General features: G+C 48.7%; 1 protein-coding gene across 1 annotated transcript; it reads right to left on the reverse strand.

Annotated features, from left to right (window-relative positions):
• Window positions 1-1,542: 1,542 nt before the first annotated feature.
• gcat (glycine C-acetyltransferase) lies at window positions 1,543-19,755 on the reverse strand. The gene is made up of 9 exons (XM_079745922.1): window positions 19,431-19,755; window positions 18,886-19,016; window positions 18,661-18,762; window positions 17,964-18,110; window positions 16,826-16,980; window positions 5,129-5,211; window positions 3,843-4,014; window positions 2,216-2,337; window positions 1,543-1,860 (listed from the first exon to the last, which is right to left on the reverse strand). The coding sequence occupies exons 1-9, from the start codon at window positions 19,645-19,647 to the stop codon at window positions 1,709-1,711; spliced, it is 1,281 nt and encodes a 426-aa protein (XP_079602048.1). The 5' UTR covers window positions 19,648-19,755; the 3' UTR covers window positions 1,543-1,708.
• Between the last annotated feature and the right edge of the window lie 299 nt (window positions 19,756-20,054).

The raw sequence follows: 20,054 nt of genomic DNA on the forward strand, positions 1-20,054 counted from the left end.
CATAGATGTTTCCTAAAATAATGTTAGGTTTACTACCGTGTGAAAGAAACCTCGGACGCCTGAACAACGTGCGGTTTGTTTTACTGAGCTGAACCAAAGCTAAGCGAGCAGCCACCGGTGAGCAGTAACAGGTGAGCCAATCACTTAAAAAAAACGTACTAATTAATAACTGAACACAGCTGCGGCACCGCTGTGCCTCTCGGGAGTTATGAGGGAGTCAGCGCCCCCTGCTGGTGGCGTCTAAACATCGGGTGTAATGCATTGATTATCACCATAGAGACGTCTTTAAGAATTAACACCTTATTACAAAAATAAAGACAGCTTTCCTGTTGATGACCATTACTTTTGATGTTAAATCACCTGGCCTGAATACACTCACACATAACCCTAACCCTGGTCATAATAGGGAGGCCTTCCACCTGGTCCAGACAGGGCTCTCAGAACACCCAGAACTACTGGGTCTGATGACAACACGAGACCCTAACCCTAACTACTGGGTCTGATGACAACACGAGGCCCTAACCCTTACTGCTGGGTCTGATGACAACACGAGGCCCTAACCCTAACTAATGGGTCTGATGACAACACGAGACCCTAACCCTAACTAATGGGTCTGATGACAACACGAGACCCTAACCCTAACTACTGGGTCTGATGACAACACGAGACCCTAACTAATGGGTCTAATGACAACACGAGACCCTAACTAATGTGTCTGATGACAACACGAGACCCTAACCCTAACTACTGGGTCTAATGACAACACAAGACCCTAACCCTAACTACTGGGTCTGATGACAACACGAGACCCTAACCCTAACTACTGGGTCTGATGACAACATGAGACCCTAACCCTAACTAATCGGTCTGATGACAACACGAGACCCTAACCCTAACTACTGGGTCTGATGACAACACGAGACCCTAACTAATGGGTCTGATGACAACACGAGACCCTAACTAATGGGTCTGATGACAACACGAGACCCTAACCCTAACTAATGGGTCTGATGACAACACGAGACCCTAACTAATGGGTCTGATGATAACACGAGACCCTAACTAATGGGTCTGATGACAACACGAGACCCTAACTAATGGGTCTGATGACAACACGTGACCCCACTATGGCGACAGGCTGGTAGACGGATGTATTCTGCATCAAAGCTTAAACAGAGGATGGATCAGAACGTATGCAGGAGCCGCTCGTTAGGGTTAGCCAACCCTAACGGCTAATGAGGGGTTTTAACCCTAACCCTCACCCTCATTAGCCTTTTCCCTTCATACTCGGTTTGTTTGGCATCTGTCCCCTTCAGTCCGGCTGGTGCCGACAGGATTTTGGGAACTGGGAACAGGATCTCATCCTTCCCCCGGCACCCCGACACCCTGGGATGAATCCAGTTCCATTGGTCGTTCCCAGAGACAATGGCTCTGCTGCAGGCGTGCGTATTTTAATTGACTAAATTTGTTTAAACGTACAAAAGGTATCCAAAGAAAAGAAGCGTACAATGTACGAAAAACAAGAAGCCAATTGTTAGCAAAACAACTTTAATCATCGGACAAAAGCAGCCAAAAATACATAATATGCCAATGGATCCCTTTAAGTCACGTGTAGATCTTACAGCAGAACATTGTGTGTAACAGTCTGCAACAGTCTAACAGTCTGTTGGAGAACACAGCCGTCTCCGTGTCCTCCGGTGACCCTGTCCTACGCAACCACGCCGTGCTTCCTGCCCGTCTGGATGAAGGCCTCTACGCAGCGGTCCATGTCCTGGTCCGAGTGGGCCGCCGAGATCTGGACCCGGATCCTGGCTTGGCCCTTGGGGACCACCGGGAAGGAAAACCCCACCACATACACACCTGGAGGGAGGGGAGGGGATGGGGGGTAATGACTGCTGAGATAGCCCGCGGGTCCTGAGCTAGCCCGCGGGTCCTGAGCTAGCCCGCGTACCCTGAGCTAGCCCACTTAGCCTGAGCTAGACCTGCGTAGCCTGAGCTAGCCCGCGTAGCCTGAGCTAGACCTGCGTAGCCTGAGCTAGCCCGTGTAGCCTGAGCTAGCCCGCGTAGCCTGAGCTAGCCAGCGTAGCCTGAGCTAGCCAGCGTAGCCTGAGCTAGACCCGCGGGTCCTGAGCAAGCCCGCGGGCCCCGAGCTAGCCCGCGGGCCCTGAGGAGGTCTGCTTCTCGTCCCTGTGATACTAGCTTATTAGACACACACCTAGCTTGAGCATGTCATCGGCCATCAGCGAGGCGAGCCGTGCGTCTCCCAGCATGACGGGGCAGATGGGGTGGGCGGAGCCGGCGATGGTGAAGCCTGCCTCCGTCATCTGGTCCCTAAACCTGGAGGAGCGGAAATTCATATTAAAAAAGGTGCTGCAGGTACGATTTAAGAGCTACTATTAACAGATGTATCTGTTAGAAATGCCACAGCCGACAGTCGGATAACTGAGACTAAATGGATTTTAAACCGACCCCAGCTCATTTCGGACCAATCAGGGCATCTCTTCCCTGATTGGTTCAGGTAATCCATTTGGCTGTCAATCAAAGCTGTGTGAATGCAACGCCAAGGGAGAGACGTTTCTGTTGGGTTGTTTAGTTTCTTAATCTTGAATCTCTTCTGCTCTAGCTCTTAATAACAAACTAATCTGACCTTCATCCCCTTATCCCAATAAAACACAACTCAACTCTCCGTTGGTGTGGTGGAGAAAAAGCCTAGACATCATCTTGACTAAACGACTTGTTCAGATGAGAAACCGGTTTATTCCAGGGTGGCAGAGGAGAAAACCACACGCATCCAGGCTTTAGACTCTAGGATACAAACTAGAGGAGGCTGAGCTCTACCTGACATGGCTCAACCCTCCCAGAGGTTAGGGGTAGAATACCCTGCCTAGAGAGGGTTAGGGTAAGAAAGGGGTAAAATACCCTGCCTAGAGAGGGTTAGGGGTAGTATACCCTGCCTAGAGAGGTTTAGGGTTAGAATTAGAGCCCGACCGATATATTGGCGGGTCGATATTATCGGACGATATTAGGTATTTTCCAAACTATCGGTATCGGACGATTTATTAATATCTAAAAAAATTATTTATTTTTTTTTTAGAGGAGGACTGAGTTTCATATTTTAAGTTTGTATTTTTATACATTTTATTTATCAGAACTTTAATAAATTTTGATTTTGACTTTTCTGTTGTGACAATGAAACAATAAAATAAAGTTTATTAGTAAATTGCAGTAGCTTATTATTTTAGTGAGGACTCATAAATAACTACAAATAACCAATGTTAGGGAAATCTGTTTATGTTTTGTTATGCGTTTCTGGAATTTATTTTTTAAATATATATCAGCCGATATATCGGAATATCGGAAAGAAATCCTTTATCGGTCGGGCTCTAGTTAGAATAGGGGTAGAATACACTGCCTAGAGAGGGTTAGGGGTAGAATACCCTGCCTAGGGAGGGTTAGGGGTAGAATAGCCTGCCTAGAGAGACTGTAGTTCATTCTCATATTCCTGTGTTCAAAAGCGTCCTCAGATAACCGTGGTGTCAGCTTTCAGAAGGATAAGGTCAGCCCTAACTACAGATACGCTCTATGCCCGGGGGGGGGGAATAAAAAGCCCCATACCTTTGTGCATGTTCAGGGTGGATTAAGTTACTATAAAGCTGCTTGAATCAAAGACTTAGTATTCACAGGAGCACACAAAAGTCCCCCTTGCAGGGAGTTCCCTTGCAGGAAGTCCCCCTGCAGGAAGTCCCGCCTACAGGAAGTCCCCCTACATGAAGTCCTCTTACAGGAAGTTCCCGGACAGGAAGTCCCCCTTACAGGAAGTCCTCTGACAGGAAGTCACCCACCTCATGGTTTTGGCGGTCATGCTCTGGGAGATGTGGCTGGAGGCCAGCAGCAGCTCCACGGCGCGCAGGGCGCTGCCGACCACCGGGGGCGGCAGGGAGTTGGAGAAGAGGTAGGGCCGGGAGCGCTGGCGCAGCAGGTCGATGAGGGGCTTGGGGCCCACGGTGTAGCCACCTGGGGGGAGAGGGACAGCTGAGACACACAGGGGGTTGGGGGGGGCAGATACCTGGGGGGCGCTACGGACCACTGACTGAACTGGGAGGTAAAAACACCACACTGAAGAGAACCCAGTCCATGTTGGACAGGAAACCTTCATCAGTTGATGTTGCCGGCTTCCTCTGTGTTTATCAGTATTATGGCGGCGGTCTGGTGTATGCTGTATTTAAATGGGGGCGGGGGAGGGGGGGGTTGTTTCAGGAACACAGGATTTGTTCGGAATACGGACTCTTCAGTTACTCTTTAGTTACTCTTCAGTTACTCTTCAGTTCCGGTCGGCCAGCCAGTCCGGCTGCACAGCAAAGTGGGATTAAGCTGAGGGGGAGGGGCCTGGGCAGGAGAGCAGACATATAGCCCCGCCTCCAAATTAAGGGTCTACCAGAAGTCTGCAGGAAGGCCATTTAAATATGTTGCTAGTGGGCAGAGCCTAGCTCAAACAGGGGGTGTGGTTTCCCCCCCAAGATCTGCTGAAGCAGCTTTTAGCCAGAATTTGTTGATGAGGGTTAGGCAGTGGAAAAGGATAGGAGAAAGGATGCAGAAGGTAGGAGACAGGAGGTAGGATACAGGAGGTAGGATACAGGAGACAGGAGGTAGGAAGTAGGAGGCAGGAGGCAGGAGACAGGAGGTAGGACACAAGAGGAAGGAGGTAGGGGGCAGGAGGTAGGAGGCAGGAGACAGGAGGTAGGAGGCAGGAGGTAGGATACAGGAGACAGGAGGTAGGAGGCAGGAGGCAAGAGGCAGGAGACAGGGGGCAGGACACAGGAGGAAGGAGGTAGGAGGCAAGAGGCAGGAGGTAGGAGGCAGGAGACGGGGCAGGACATAGGAGGAAGGAGGTAGGAGGCAAGAGGCAAGAGGCAGGAGGCAGGAGGCAGGAGGCAGGGGGCAGGAGGCAAGAGGCAGGAGGCAGGGGGCAGGAGGTAGGAGGCAGGAGGCAAGAGGCAGGAGGCAGGAGGCAGGAGACAGGAGACAGGAGACAGGAGACAGGAGACAGGAGACAGGGGAGAGGAGGCAGGAGGTAGGAGGCAGGAGGCAAGAGGCAAGAGGCAGGAGGCAGGAGGCAGGGGAGACGTACCTGCGGCCCCTCCCAGGGCTTTCCCCAGGGTGGAGTTGACGATGTGGACTCGGTCCATCACGCCCAGCAGCTCGTCAGTCCCCCTGGAGAGTACAACACACTTTAGTGAGTAGGAGATAGGAGGCAGGAGACAGGACTTTATTGTCCCCCAATTGGGCACTTTGTTGTGCAGTAGATAGTATACAAATCCAAGTCACACACACACACAATAAAAAACACTATACAATCAATTAATAGTAGTCAATAAATATATACAAATAATAATACACACATTATATATATATATATATATATATATATACATATATATATATACATATACATATACATATATATATATATATACATATACATATACATATACATATATATATATATATATATATATACATATACATATATATATATATATATACACATATACATACATATATATACATATACACACATATATATACATATACACACATACATACATACATACATACATACATACATACATACATACATACATACATATATATATATATATATATACATACATACATACATACATACATACATACATACATACATACACACACACAGTGGGGCAAAAAAGTATTTAGTCAGCCACCAATTGTGCAAGTTCTCCCACTTAAAAAGACGAGAGAGGCCTGTAATTTTCATCATAGGTAAACCTCAGCTATGAGAGACAAAATGAAAAAAAAAATCCAGAAAATCACATTGTCTGATTTTTTAAGAATTTATTTGCAAATTATGGTGGAAAATAAGTATTTGGTCACCTACAAACCAGCAAGATTTCTGGCTGTCACAGACCTGTAACTTCTTCTTTAAGAGGCTCCTCTGTCCTCCATTTGTTACCTGTATTAATGGAACCTGTTTGAACTCCTTATCAGTATAAAAGACACCTGTCCACAACCTCAAACAGTCACACTCCAAACTCCACTATGACCAAGACCAAAGAGCTGTCAAAGGACACCAGAAAAACAATTGTAGACCTGCACCAGGCTGGGAAGTCTGAATCTGCAATAGGTAAGCAGCTTGGTGTGAAGAAATCAACTGTGGGAGCAATTATTAGGAAATGGAATACATACAAGACCACTGATAATCTCCCTCGATCTGGGGCTCCACGCAAGATCTCACCCTGTGGGGTCAAAATGATCACAAGAACGGTGAACAAAAATCCCAGAACCACACGGGGGGACCTAGTGAATGACCTCCAGAGTGCTGGGACCAAAGTAACAAAGGCTACCATCACTAACACACTATGACGCCAGGGACTCAAATCCTGCAGTGCCAGACGTGTCCACCTGCTAAAGCCAGTGCATGTCCGGGCCCGTTTGAAGTTTGCTAGAGAGCATTTGGATGATCCAGAACAGGATTGGGAGAATGTCATATGGTCAGATGAAACCAAAATAGAACTTTTTGGTAAAAACTCAACTCGTCGTGTTTGGAGGAGAAAGAATGCTGAGTTGCATTCAAAGAACACCATACCTACAGTGAAGCATGGGGGTGGAAACATCATGCTTTGGGGTTGTTTTTCTGCCAAGGGACCAGGACGTCTGATCCGTATGATGGAAAGAATGAATAGGGCCATGTATCGTGAGATTTTGAGTGAAAACCTCCTTCCATCAGCAAGGGCACTGAAGATGAAACGTGGCTGGGTCTTTCAGCATGACAATGACCCCAAACACACCGCCCGGGCAACGAAGGAGTGGCTTCGTAAGAAGCATTTCAAGGTCCTGGAGTGGCCTAGCCAGTCTCCAGATCTCAACCCCATAGAAAATCTTTGGAGGGAGTTGAAAGTCCGTGTGGCCCAAAAACATCACTGCTCTAGAGGAGATCTGCATGGAGGAATGGGCCAAAATACCAGCAGCAGTGTGTGAAAACCTTGTAAAGACTTACAGAAAACGTTTGACCTCTGTCATTGCCAACAAAGGGCATGTAACAAAGTATTGAGATGACCTTTTGTTATTGACCAAATACTTATTTTCCACCATAATTTGCAAATAAATTCTTTAAAAATCAGACAATGTGATTTTCTAGATTTTTTTTTTTTCATTTTGTCTCTCATAGCTGAGGTATACCTATGATGAAAATTACAGGCCTCTCTCATCTTTTTAAGTGGGAGAACTTGCACAATTGGAGGCTGACTAAATACTTTTTTGCCCCACTGTGTGTGTGTGTGTATATATATATATATATATATATATATATATATATATATATATATATATATATATATATATATATATATATATATATATATATATATATATATATATATAGAAAGGTAGATGCTCAGCATATCCAAACGTGTGTGTTGGGGGGGGAGTTATCTACGGTTCTTTTTATAATTTAGAAGTAGAGTGGCTGCGGGAACAAAAGAGTGTTTATATCTGTTGGTTTTGAGTCGTGGGAGTTTAAAGTGTTTAAAACATCTGAAATTCAGCCTGTAGGGGGTGAGAACTATTTGGCAGGATAGATCCAACCCTTTTTAGCATCTGCTTCTATAAAGTTCCTCCAGGCCTTTCTGCTCAGAACCTGTGATACCGCTGCTCACCTTAATTAACTTGGAAAGGGAGTTTTTTTGTTTTACGGTGATAGTCCCATACCAGCAGATTAAGGAGAAGGTGACAACTGACTCAACAAAGGACCGATAGAAAAGGGTCATCAGGGTCTTGTCCACATTAAACTCGGCCAGCTTCCTAAGGCAATAGAGGCGCTGCCGGCCTTTCTTGCAAAGCAAGCTGGTATTTTGTTCAAAAGACAACCTGTCATCGATAATGGATCCTAAGTATTTGTACTCTTTAAAAACCTCTATTTCCTGACCATTTATACTAGTTTTTACCTTGTTAATAAAATTACGCCTAAAGTCAATACACATGTCCTTAGTCTTTGAGGCATTGAGTTCAAGAGATGCATCCTGACACCATGTTGCAAAGTGGTTGATTATCGGACCGTGTGAAGTTTCCTCATTGTTCAGTAAGCTGACAGTAACCATATCATCAGCAAACTTCACAATGTGTCGGTCATCAGTCACAGAGCGACAGTCATTGGTGTACAGAATGTAGAGAACACACCCCTGTGGAGAGCCAGTTGATGTGGGGGCCATGTCAGAAAGGTGACCATTTACTCTAACTCGCTGGGATCTATTAGTGAGGAAGTCTAATATCCACAAGGTTGGCCTCCAATTTGAACTGATGCAGCAGCTTCTCAACCAGCAGGAGGGGCTGAATGGTGGTAAAGGCTGACGAGAAGTCCACAAACTGTCTGGCATGATTTTTGTTGCCCTCAAGTTGTTTGAGGATGAGGTTTGTAATGACAGGTAGTGACCACTGCAGGTCAGTGTCATAGCCTAGGGCATTGGTCTGTGCCAAGTAGATGAAGTAGGATACACATTAATGCATTGCGTTGTTCCGTTTGGCAGTTCTGGATTAAACCGAAAACTGAGAACTCACGTGTAGTTGTGTCCAAATATATATGCGTGTTAGTAGTTAGCTACAGACATTACATGGTGTCAGAATAGTCAGACAGTGTGTCGGTACGGACGTTATGGCGAAGTTTAGAGCGCCGAGCGAATTTAAGTTCGAGAGTCCTGAACTGAATGGCCAGAGTTGAAACAGAGGTTTTGCCGATATCGGCTAGCCACGAAGCTCAACCAAGAAGATGGTGAGATTCAAGTGAGTGCACTTATCTATGCGATGGGAAGTGAAGCTGAAAAGATATTCGGTTCGTTTGAGTTTGAGGAGGAAGACAGTAAAGACGACTTTGAGGTGGTCATGGAAAAGTTTGACGAGTACTTTATTCCAAGACGCAATGTCATACATGAACGTGTATGCTTCTACCAACGTTGCCAGCATTCCGGAAAATCGGCGGACATGTACATTAGGACATTGTATGAAATGGCAGAACACTGTCAGTTCGGAGCTACGAGAGATGAACATATATGGGATCGTCTTGTAGTAGGAATTGCAGAAAAAGAACTTTCGCGCCAATTCCAGCTCAAAGCAGACCTGACTCTTGCGCGGGTTATTGAACGGGGGCGCCACGCAGAGGTGGTGACGAAACAAGTCAGTCTTCAAGCCAACAGACCGGAACCTCAGCTTGCCAACATTAACGTGGTGAAATGGAAAAGTGGACAGTATGGAAAGAAAAGCCATGACAACATGAGACGAGGTACCAGCAGCCAGGGAGGAGTGTGGGAGAGTACACAAAGGAGGAGTGTGGGAGATGTGGTAAGCCACAACATTCTGATGAAAAACGTTGCCCTGCATTAAAAAGTAAGTGCTATAAATGTCACAAGAATGGACACTGGGAACGTAAATGTCAGTCTAAAGCAGTCAGGGAAGTCACAAGTTGACAGCCTGAACAAACATATTTCCTTGGCGCTGTTGATCATAAGAATGCAGAAAATAAATGGACTGTGAGCTTAACCATAAACAATGTGGTAGTAGCCTTCAAAATCGACACAGCAGCTGACGCTCCCATTATCGATCAAGGGACATTCAAAAAGATGAGTCCTAAAACACAGTCAGGGCCTCCAGACACACGCTTTGTAAGCCCAGGAGGTGACCTCAGATGTGCAGGCGTGTTCCAAGGCACCACCAGATGCAGAGAGAAAATGTTTTCTTTCAAAGTGTATGTGATGGAGGGAACAAGCTGCTTATTGCGCTGTGAGGAAGCAGTGAAAATGGGCCTAGTTAAGAGGATGGATGAGGTCAGCGGTGTGTTTGGGTCGAGTGGGCTATTGAAAACTGAGCCAGTCAGAATAGCCCTGCATGATGATGCCCAGCCGTATGCAGTGCCAACAGCCAGACGAATACCCTTGCCACTGGTACTGCTGGTGAAGCGGGAACTACAGCGCATGGAGGATGAGGACATTATTGAAAAGGTGACGCAGCCGACCGAATGGTGCGCCGCCATGGTACCGGTGCTTAAGCCGAACAAGAGAGAGGTCCAGCTATGCGCAGACCTCAGGAAATTGAACAAAGCAGTGAGGCGGGAGAAGTACGTCCTACCTACAGTGGAGGAGAGAATGCCCAGGCTCGCTGGTTCAAAAGTGTTCACGTCATTGGATGCAGCAAGTGGATTTTATCAAATTCCTCTGCATGAAGAGAGCAGGATGCTCTCTACGTTAATCACTCTGTTTGGGAGATATGCCTTCGACCGTCTCCCATTCGGAATAACATCAGGGCCCAAAATCTTTCAGAGGAAAATGGCGGAGACTTTGGCCGGCCTGGAAGGAACAGAGATCTTCATGGACGACATCTTGGTCCATGCTGAGACCGAGGAGCTGCGCGACCGACGCTTAGATGAAGGGTTGAAGGTCATCAAGGCGGCGGGGCTCAAGCTCAACGAAGCAAAATGCAAATTCAAACAGCGACAGGTTCGTTTCCTGGGTCACGTGATCGATGAGACAGGGGTCAGGGTCGACCCAAGTAAGGTGATGGGAATAGAGAACTTTCCACAACCACAAAATGTGACAGAACTCAAGCGATTCCTAGGCATGGTGAATTATTTAGCCAAGTTCATCCCAGAGCTATCAACAGTGGCCCGTCCACCGTATGAGCTACTGATGGGAGATACAGAGTGGACGTGGGGTCCTGCACAGTGTGAAGCTTTCAGAAATCTAAAGACTGCATTAGCCACAGCCCCGGTACTTACCTTCTATGATGCCAACAAGCCCACCATCGTGTCAGCAGATGCCAGCAGCGACGGGCTGGGGGGCGTCCTACTCTAGCAGCATAGAGAGAGGTGGAAACCCGTGGCCTACTGCTCCAGACGATTGAGCGACGCAGAGAAAAGGTACGCGCAGATCGAGAAGGAGTGCCTTGCCAGCGTTTGGGCCTGTGAACGCTTCGACAAGTACCTGTATGGACTGGACAGTTTTAGACTGGTGACCGATCACAAACCACTGGTACCCCTCATGAACAGCAAGGATCTGGACTGCGTCCCAAACAGGTACCAGAGGCTGCTGATGAGACTGATGCGGTTCAATGCCACCGCAGAGCATGCACCTGGTAAGACATTAGCAGTAGCAGATGCACTGTCTAGGGGCCCAGAGCAGTGTCAGGGGGATGGGGTTTGTCATGAGGAGGTAGCAGCACACATTGAGGCTGTTATGGACCAGGTCCCAGCCACACCACACCGAATGGCAGCGCTAAGACAGCACACTGCAAATGATAGGCAGCTCCAGACAGTCATAGGTTTCATTAGGAGTGGGTGGCCCGATTTTGAAAGTAAGGTGCCGGAGGCAGTTAAAGACTTCTACAAAGTGAGAGGAGAGCTATTAGAGGTAGAAGGTTTAGTCACTAGAGGCCAACACATCGTCATTCCAACTGAAATGAGAGAAGTCACACTAAAAATAATTCATGATGGTCACCAAGGCTTGGCGAAGTGCAGGGAAAGAGCCTACCAATCAGTATGGTGGCCTGGAATAGCTGAGGAGATAACTAGAACAGTACAGCAGTGTACATTCTGTAGAGAGAACCAAAACACTCTATAGATCTGTGCGAGTACAAGAAGCACAACTACTTAGTAGTGTCAGATTATTACTCCAGATATCTAGAAATTTTGAATCTGCCTACAACTACTACCCACCAGGTTGTAGCTAAGCTGAAAGCCACATTTGCACGTTTCGGTATCCCCGAGGTGATAGTGAGTGATAATGGGCCCCAGCTAGCTTCAGCAGAGATGAGGGATGAGTTTAGTGAGGACTATGATTTTGTACATATCACATCCAGCCCTCACTACCCCCAGAGTAACAGGCAGGCAGAGAGGGCAGTTCAGATAGCTAAATCTATATTGAGACAGAAAGACCCCCTCCTGGCCCTAATGACATACAGAGCCACACCCACCTCTTCGACAGGAATCAGTCCAGCAGAACTCTTTATGGGCAGGAAAATTAGGACCAGCTTGCCCATCTTGCAGGACAATCTGAGACCTAACTGGCCCAACGAGGATGGGATCAGGCAGGCTGACGCTGCAGCCAAGCAGCGGCAGGCCTATTTCTACAAGTCAAGTTAAGAGTAAGCTAGCTAAGAGTCAAGATCCTACCCTCCTGAGCCCGGGGGCCTCCACACTAATGGAACTGGATGGACAGGAACAGTGGACAACGCCTGCTGTTGTATAGCTCTAGCTCCACTCCAAGGTCCTATATCGTGGAGACAGCACAAGGTGAGCGCTAGTGTTGACTCGTTCGCGAACGAATCAGTTCGAATGAACGAATCTTTAAGATGAACGAACCGAATTGGTTCCTCTCTCTCATTTGTCTCGTTCGTCTCGTTCGTTCTCAGACTCGACTCCTCCCAGACCCACTAGTCGCTGACTCGCTGACAGTTCGTTCACTCACTGTGTGAGTGGTGAGGAGGGACCGACTGAGAGATGTCACGACTCACGAGAGCCAATCGTATGCTGTTCTAGGACTGAGTCTAGGACGCTCTCGTTGAATTTTTGAAATCAACCGGTTTAATGGGGAAAAAACAAATGGGCTTAGTGAGCCAGCTATCTATTATTCACATTGGCCATCTGTTGCATGGACATATTTAAAGGATGCATTGTACATATTTATAATTCGAAATTCGTCCCAGCCTTTATACCACATTTTTCACAACCTACCAGCTCTCGTTGTGAAGACTAGTCACTGCGCAATTCGTTTAAATGGGAATACTGACAGTATACTTTCAACATAAAGTGTACACATTTATCATTTGAACTTCGTCCCAGCCTTTATACCAGAAACTCTAGAGTCTATAGTGTAGCGACCTTGGGACATTTAAAGAGTTTGTGTGTTATGTGTTGCATTGTATTTCGTTGTCCGTTATGCCAGTTGTTCTCTGTGCATGCATTGGATTGTTCTTCTTGTCAATCAATGTGGGGGGCGAATCATCAGGTCAGCTGGGGGAGGGCCTTGGGAGAACAGGAGGGTGGGGGCTTGCAGGTTGAAGGGACTGGGTTGGGGGGTTGCCCGGGTAACCGGTTGTTGTTAGTGTGGCTTTTTGCCGTTGGTTACGGGTTTTCAGTGACCTGGTTTGTTACATTAAAGTTCTTTCAAGTACTCATGACTGGACATCGTTATGTCACTGGCGAGGTCATTACAATAGCATATAACTGCGTTGTCTGATGACAGTTTAATGCATTTTTCACAATTAACCAGCTCTCGTTTTGAAGGCAGTGTTAATTTTGGCAGCTAGATTTAGTCTTGGGCTGCACAGGGTTCTGTTTATGAGAGCCTAAAATACCCGGGACACCCACCATCATTGCTAAATCAAGTCTATTCTTTTGCTGATATGTTAAACATCCAATAATCAACTACACCCCCCATCCCGCTGCGTTTGGTTAAAGTCGCAATGTTGACGTATGAGAATGAGAACGAGGGAGGCGCTGAGTCTGAGCCGTTCATTCCATGTTTCGATTCACCGCTACCGGAAACTCGACTGAACGAACGAACGAGGGAGGGGCTGAGTCTGACTGACTCAGAGAACCTTGCATGATTCGATTCACCGCTACCGGAAACTCGAACGAACGAACGATTCGCGAACGACTCCTCTTGGCGAACTGAATGACGCGAACTGAATCGCGGAAACGAATCACTAAATCCAACCCTAGTGAGCGCTACAGGAGGAACAGACGCCCCCTGCAGTCTAGGCCTGTCTGTGAGAGTTCTGACCAGGTGACTCCAGAGGTAGCTGATACTGACACTGGGGACTGTGGGGCTGTTTTGGGGGAAAAACTCAGGGTCAAGAGACTTTGCAGTGTGGACTTTGGGAGAGAGAGAGAGAAAAAAAAAAAAGATGAATGAATGACCTCTCCTACCTCCTGTCTCCTCAGAGGACCCAATCAGAGGACTCTAAGGATAGGTCCCTGTCTCCTACCTCCTCAGAGGACCCCATCAGAGGACCCTAAGGATAGGTCCCTGTCTCCTTCCTCCTGTCTCCTACCTCCTGTCTCCTCAGAAGACCCTAGGGGACGGAGAGGACCCTAAGGAGACCCTAAGACACAGATGTCAAACTCAAGGCCCGCGGGCCTAATCCGGCCCGCGGTGTAATTTAATTTGGCCCGCCAGATAATATCTAATGTCTATCAGAACTGGCCCGCCGGTTTATCGCATTTCAGCGTTAAAACTACAAGTCCCACAATGCACTGCCGCTGCGCTGGTATACGTCAATCGAGGCCCGCAAGCGCGAGCCCAGCCCCCACTACCTGCAGCGCTCTAGTCTAGAATGTTTACTGCAGCAGCCGCATACTGTTTATCACCTGAAGTAGCCTAGGTTTTTTAGCTAACTTTTTGTTAGCTACCTGTCGCTTTCCCCGAAAAAAAAATGGCTAAACAGAAGGTGGACATTGAGAACAGGGTTTTTCAAGAGAGGTGGGAGGCTGAATACATGTTCACCGATATGAAGGGCAAACCCATCTGTCTTGTGTGCGGAGCAGATGTGGCTGTCACGAAAGAATACAATTTAAGACGGCACTATGAAACGAGACATCAAGACAAGTACAAGGATATGAACATTCAACAGAAGCTACAGAAGGTACTGGAGTTGAAACGAAGTTTGATGTCACAGCAGACTATGTTTGTTAAAGCCAAAATACAAAGTGATGCTGCTGTAAAGGCCAGTTTCATTGTGGTGGAGGAGATTGCTAAATCCGCCCGGCCCTTTACCGAGGGAGAATTTCTAAAAAACTGCTTGTTAAAAGTTTGCGATGTCTTGTGCCCAGATAAAAGACAAGCCTTTTTAAACGTCAGTCTGAGCAGAAACACCGTTGCTGATCGTGTATGTGAGCTCTCCACCAATTTACAACAACAGCTGACGGAAAAGGGAAAACAATTTATCGCATACTCCCTCGCTGTGGATGAGAGCACTGACACATCAGATACGGCCCAGCTGTCAATCTTCATCCGCGGAGTTGACTCGAGCCTGCGCGTTACAGAGGAACTTTTAGGACTGAAATCAATGCATGGCACAACTACCGGGAAGGATCTCTTTGATGAGGTGTGCAAATGTGTGAATGAAATGGGTCTGCCTTGGGATAAACTTGTGGGACTAACAACAGATGGGGCGCCTGCGATGTGCGGTCAAAAGAATGGATTGGTGGGCAGGATTCGGGAGAAGATGCTGGAGGTGAACGGCGCAGGTGAGCTGACAGTGTATCACTGCATCATACACCAGGGATCGTTGTGTGGCAAAGCTTTGAAAATGGATCACGTAATGAGAACTGTAACACAAGCAGTTAATTTCATTAGAGCCAAAGGTTTAAATCACCGTCACTTCAAGTCCTTTCTGGTGGAGATTGGTTCGGAATATGGTGATGTGGTCTATCACACAGAGGTGCGGTGGCTAAGCTGGGGGAGGGTGCTGAACAGATGTTTCGAGTTGCGTGAGGAAATATGTCAGTTCATGGAAAGCAAAGGGAAAGACACAACAGAGCTCCGGGACAAAGGGTTTTGGTGTGAATGGGCGTTTCTGTGTGACATTACAAGCCATCTCAATGCGCTCAACCTGCAGCTTCAAGGGCAGGATCATGTGATCACTGACATGCACGCTGCGGTGAAGGCATTTAAAACCAAACTGCGCCTGTGGGAGATGCAAATCCTGCGAGAAAACCTGGGCCATTTCCCGTGCTGCCAAACTATGAAAGAGCAGGTCTCTGTGTTCCAAAGTGCACAATTTGCTGAAAAGCTCGGCATACTTAGCGCCGACTTCACACGCCGATTTGCCGACTTTGAAGCCCAAAAGAGTAGGTTTGAACTGCTCAGTAATCCGTTTGCCGTAGACGTGGAAAGCACACCAACTAACCTCCAAATGGAGCTGATCGAACTCCAATGTAGCGACACACTCAAGTCGAAGTATGACTCTGTTGGTGCTGCACATTTTCCACGTTTCATCCCTGACGCAATGCCCCAGCTGCGTGCTCAAGTTGCTCAAATGCTCTCTATGTTTGGTAGCACATACCTATGTGAACAACTTTTCTCTGTAATGAAGTTGAACAAAACATCACACAGGAGTTGTCTCACTGATGAACACCTTCACTCAGTCCTGAGGATTTCCTCAGCTCAGAGCCTGACCCCAAACATTGAGGAACTTGCGTCGAAGAAGAGATGTCAAGTATCTGGTTCAGGCACCAGGGCAAATCACAGTGCAGTAAACTGAGCTTTAATGTAGCATAGGTTTCATTTTTGCACTTTTGTATATGTTTGGATATTAATTGAGGCATGTGAAATTAGTGTCTTTTTTATTTTATTTTGAAATTTGATCTGAGTTAGCCTCCTTGTTTCAGATTACATATCTATTTATATGTGTGAAACTAAGGCTGAGTTCATGTTTAGGCCTACAAATAAATAAATCTTATTGTTTGGATTTTCAATGAGAGAGGCATGAGAATTAGTGTCTTCTTTATTATATTTTGAAATTTGATCTGAGTTAGACTCCTTGTTTCAGATTATATATGTATGTGTAAAACTAAGGCTGAGTTCATGTTTAGGCCTACAAATGAATAGATCTTATTGCAATAGCTAATAAGCCTAAGCTTTAGGCCACTTTCAGATTCAATATAGGTAAAACTTAAGTTCATAATAAATATTGATATGTGCGGCCCACGGCTTGGACCCAGTTTATTATTTCGGCCCACTGGGTATTTGAGTTTGACAGGCCTGCCCTAAGAGGACCCTAAGGGTCTGCGGTCTGAGCCCACCTGCCTCGGGCGCCCAGGAAGCCGGTGGCGTGGCACTCGTCGATGAAGACCAGCGCTGCATAGCGCTCGGCCAGCGCGCAGATCCCCTCCAGAGGGGCCACGTCCCCGTCCATGGAGAACACCCCGTCGGTCACAACCAGACGCATGCGGGACGACTGGGGGGGGTGAAAAAGCGGGGCACAAAAGCAGTTAAGAAGCGGAGCAAAGAATATAAAAGCTGGACTTCATGATCATGGAGGGTTAGGGTTAAGGCTAACTCTAACCCTAACCCACTTTTCATTTAGTGAATAGTGGACGGCAATACAGCTGTGACCTCAGAAGGACCCCGCCCCCTGGGTCTGGGGGAGAAGGTTGCAGGACTTGCAGTGACACATCTTATGAAGGTGGGAATAGGAAAATTACAAAATCTTCCAAGAAGAAGCATGATCCATTTCTTAAAAAAGGATTTACAAGAACAGTCTAACTCCTCGCCAACCCTGGTACTCCAAGCAGCCCTCATCATTGGAGCTGCTTGCTCCTACCTGGGGTCTCCTACCGGGGGCCTCCTACCTGGGGTCTCCTACCTGGGGTCTCCTACCGGGGGCCTCCTACCTGGGGCCTCCTACCTGGGGTCTCCTACCGGGGGCCTCCTACCTGGGGTCTCCTACCGGGGGCCTCCTACCGGGGGCCTCCTACCTGGGGCCTCCTACCGGGGGCCTCCTACCGGGGGCCTCCTACCTGGGGCCTCCTACCTTGGGCCTCCTACCGGGGGTCTCCTACCGGGGGCCTCCTACCTGGGGTCTCCTACCGGGGGCCTCCTACCGGGGGCCTCCTACCGGGGGCCTCCTACCGGGGGCCTCCTACCTGGGGCCTCCTACCTTGGGCCTCCTACCGGGGGTCTCCTACCGGGGGCCTCCTACCGGGGGCCTCCTACCGGGGGCCTCCTACCTGGGGCCTCCTACCGGGGGCCTCCTACCGGGGGCCTCCTACCTGGGGCCTCCTACCTTGGGCCTCCTACCGGGGGTCTCCTACCGGGGGCCTCCTACCTGGGGTCTCCTACCGGGGGCCTCCTACCGGGGGCCTCCTACCGGGGGCCTAACCCTAACCCTACCTGGGGGCCTAACCCTGACCCTACCTGGGGGCCTAACCCTGACCCTACCTGGGCCTCCTGCAGGCGGGCCTCCAGGTCCTCCAGGCTCATGTGTTTGTAGCGCAGCCTCTTGGCGCGGCAGAGCCGGATCCCGTCGATGATGGAGGCGTGGTTCAGCTCGTCAGACAGCACGGCGTCCTCCGGCCCCAGCAGCACCTGGAGGGGGGGTCAAGGCTGGGCTGGTAACTCCCCCCGGTAAACAGAGGACCCCAACCCCCCCCTGACCTCAAACAGCCCCGCGTTGACCCCTGACCTCAAACAGCCCCGCGTTGACCCCTGACCTCAAACAGCCCCGCGTTGACCCCTGACCTCAAACAGGCCGGCGTTGACCCCTGACCTCAAACAGCCCCGCGTTGACCCCTGACCTCAAACAGGCCGGCGTTGACCCCTGACCTCAAACAGGCCGGCGTTGACCCCTGACCTCAAACAGGCCTGCGTTGACCCTGACCTCAAACAGCCCGCGTTGACCCCTGACCTCAAACAGGCCGGCGTTGACCCCTGACCTCAAACAGCCCCACCTTGACCCCTGACCCCAAACAGGCCGGCGTTGACCCCTGACCTCAAACAGTCCCGAGTTGACCCCTGACCCCAAACAGGCCGGTGTTGACCCCTGACCCCAAACAGGCCGGCGTTGACCCCTGACCTCAAACAGGCCGGTGTTGACCCCTGACCCCTGACCTCAAACAGGCCGGCGTTGACCCCTGACCTCAAACAGGCCGGCATTGGCGTCAAAGCAGCTGGCGTACAGGATGCAGTCCTCCCTCTCGTGGAACTCAGCCAGCCTTCTCTCCAGCTCCTTGTGGAGATCCTGAGGAGTTCAGAGAGTCATGGTGAGGGCACCTGCTGCCCCATGGGATGGCTGAGGGTGAGAGGGTGAGTGAGTGAGTGAGTGAGTGAGTGAGTGAGTGAGTGAGTGAGTATAACCTTGTACCTGGGTGCCACAGATGAACCTGACGGAGCTCAGACCGGCCCCGTAGGTGTTCAGAGCATCCACCCCCGCCTGAACCACCTCTGGGTGGCTGGACAGACCCAGGTAGTTGTTGGCACAGAAATTCAAGATTGCTGGGGTGAGGAAGGAGAAGAGAGAGTAACGGAGACAGAAACAGACGTACAATCACATAAAACTGACATTAAAAGGAGATACTTTGTGGAGATTGTGGGGTCGACATAGTATCAACACATGAGTGAGCAGGACAGAGCCAATAGACCGTTCACACATCAGCACGTCATCCGCAAGGCTTAACGAAGAATGAACAAGAGCAACACGGCACAGATCAGGCGATAGGAGCCCGGCTCAGGGGGCGAGTTCAGCACTTATCTGATCAGCACACACACGCTATAAGATCAGTGTAGTCAAAGTATGAACATGGACGAGTCCTTACTCCAAAGCTGTGGAAACACTGTGGATGCGAGGCAGCGGATTGAAAATGATTCATAAATGTATGCTTAATGCTCTCAAGTTGATCTCCTACTCACTGCCACGACTGCCGCCCACGTTGATCCTGGGACCTTGCTTCGACGTGATGATCCGTTCTCCTTTCCAGGTTCCTGCCACTCGGATTCCTTCCAGTTCGCTCTCCAGAATCGCTCTCGCGTCGGCGAGAGCCGCGTGGCCGCGCCGCGGGGCGGCGGGGGTCGTCAGGACGCACCTGAGGGATCTCAGCAGACCCCGGACGGCTGGCAGGAGAGACATGGTCCGAAGCTGTCAGACTGTTGTGGGCAACTGTTACCAAACACTCCACGCTTATGCATGAACGTCACGCACGACGTGACCACGCACGCAATCTGAGGGCGTCGCTGGAAGCGCCAATCAAACGTGGATGAAGAGACTTCTTCTTTTATTTCTAAAGCTGGGATCCCTCATTTTATCGTTGCTTTACTGCCCCCCGTTGGACAGGAGTGTCCACTATTAGATTGACAGGAACCTAAAAAGGATCCAACAAATACTACCAAATGATATAATATAATTCAAATAAAAGTGATCATGTATTCATACTTTTCCCCCACCGACTTCCTTATAGAGCCTATATTGAACAATTGTTATATTTTGGATTCCTTATTGATTCAAACCTATTTTCCCATTATCCAGCGGTGTGCAAA

The sequence above is a fragment of the Pollachius pollachius genome, assembly GCF_949987615.1.
Source record: "Pollachius pollachius genome assembly, chromosome: 11".
In the NCBI taxonomy this organism is placed as follows: Eukaryota; Metazoa; Chordata; class Actinopteri; order Gadiformes; family Gadidae; genus Pollachius; species Pollachius pollachius.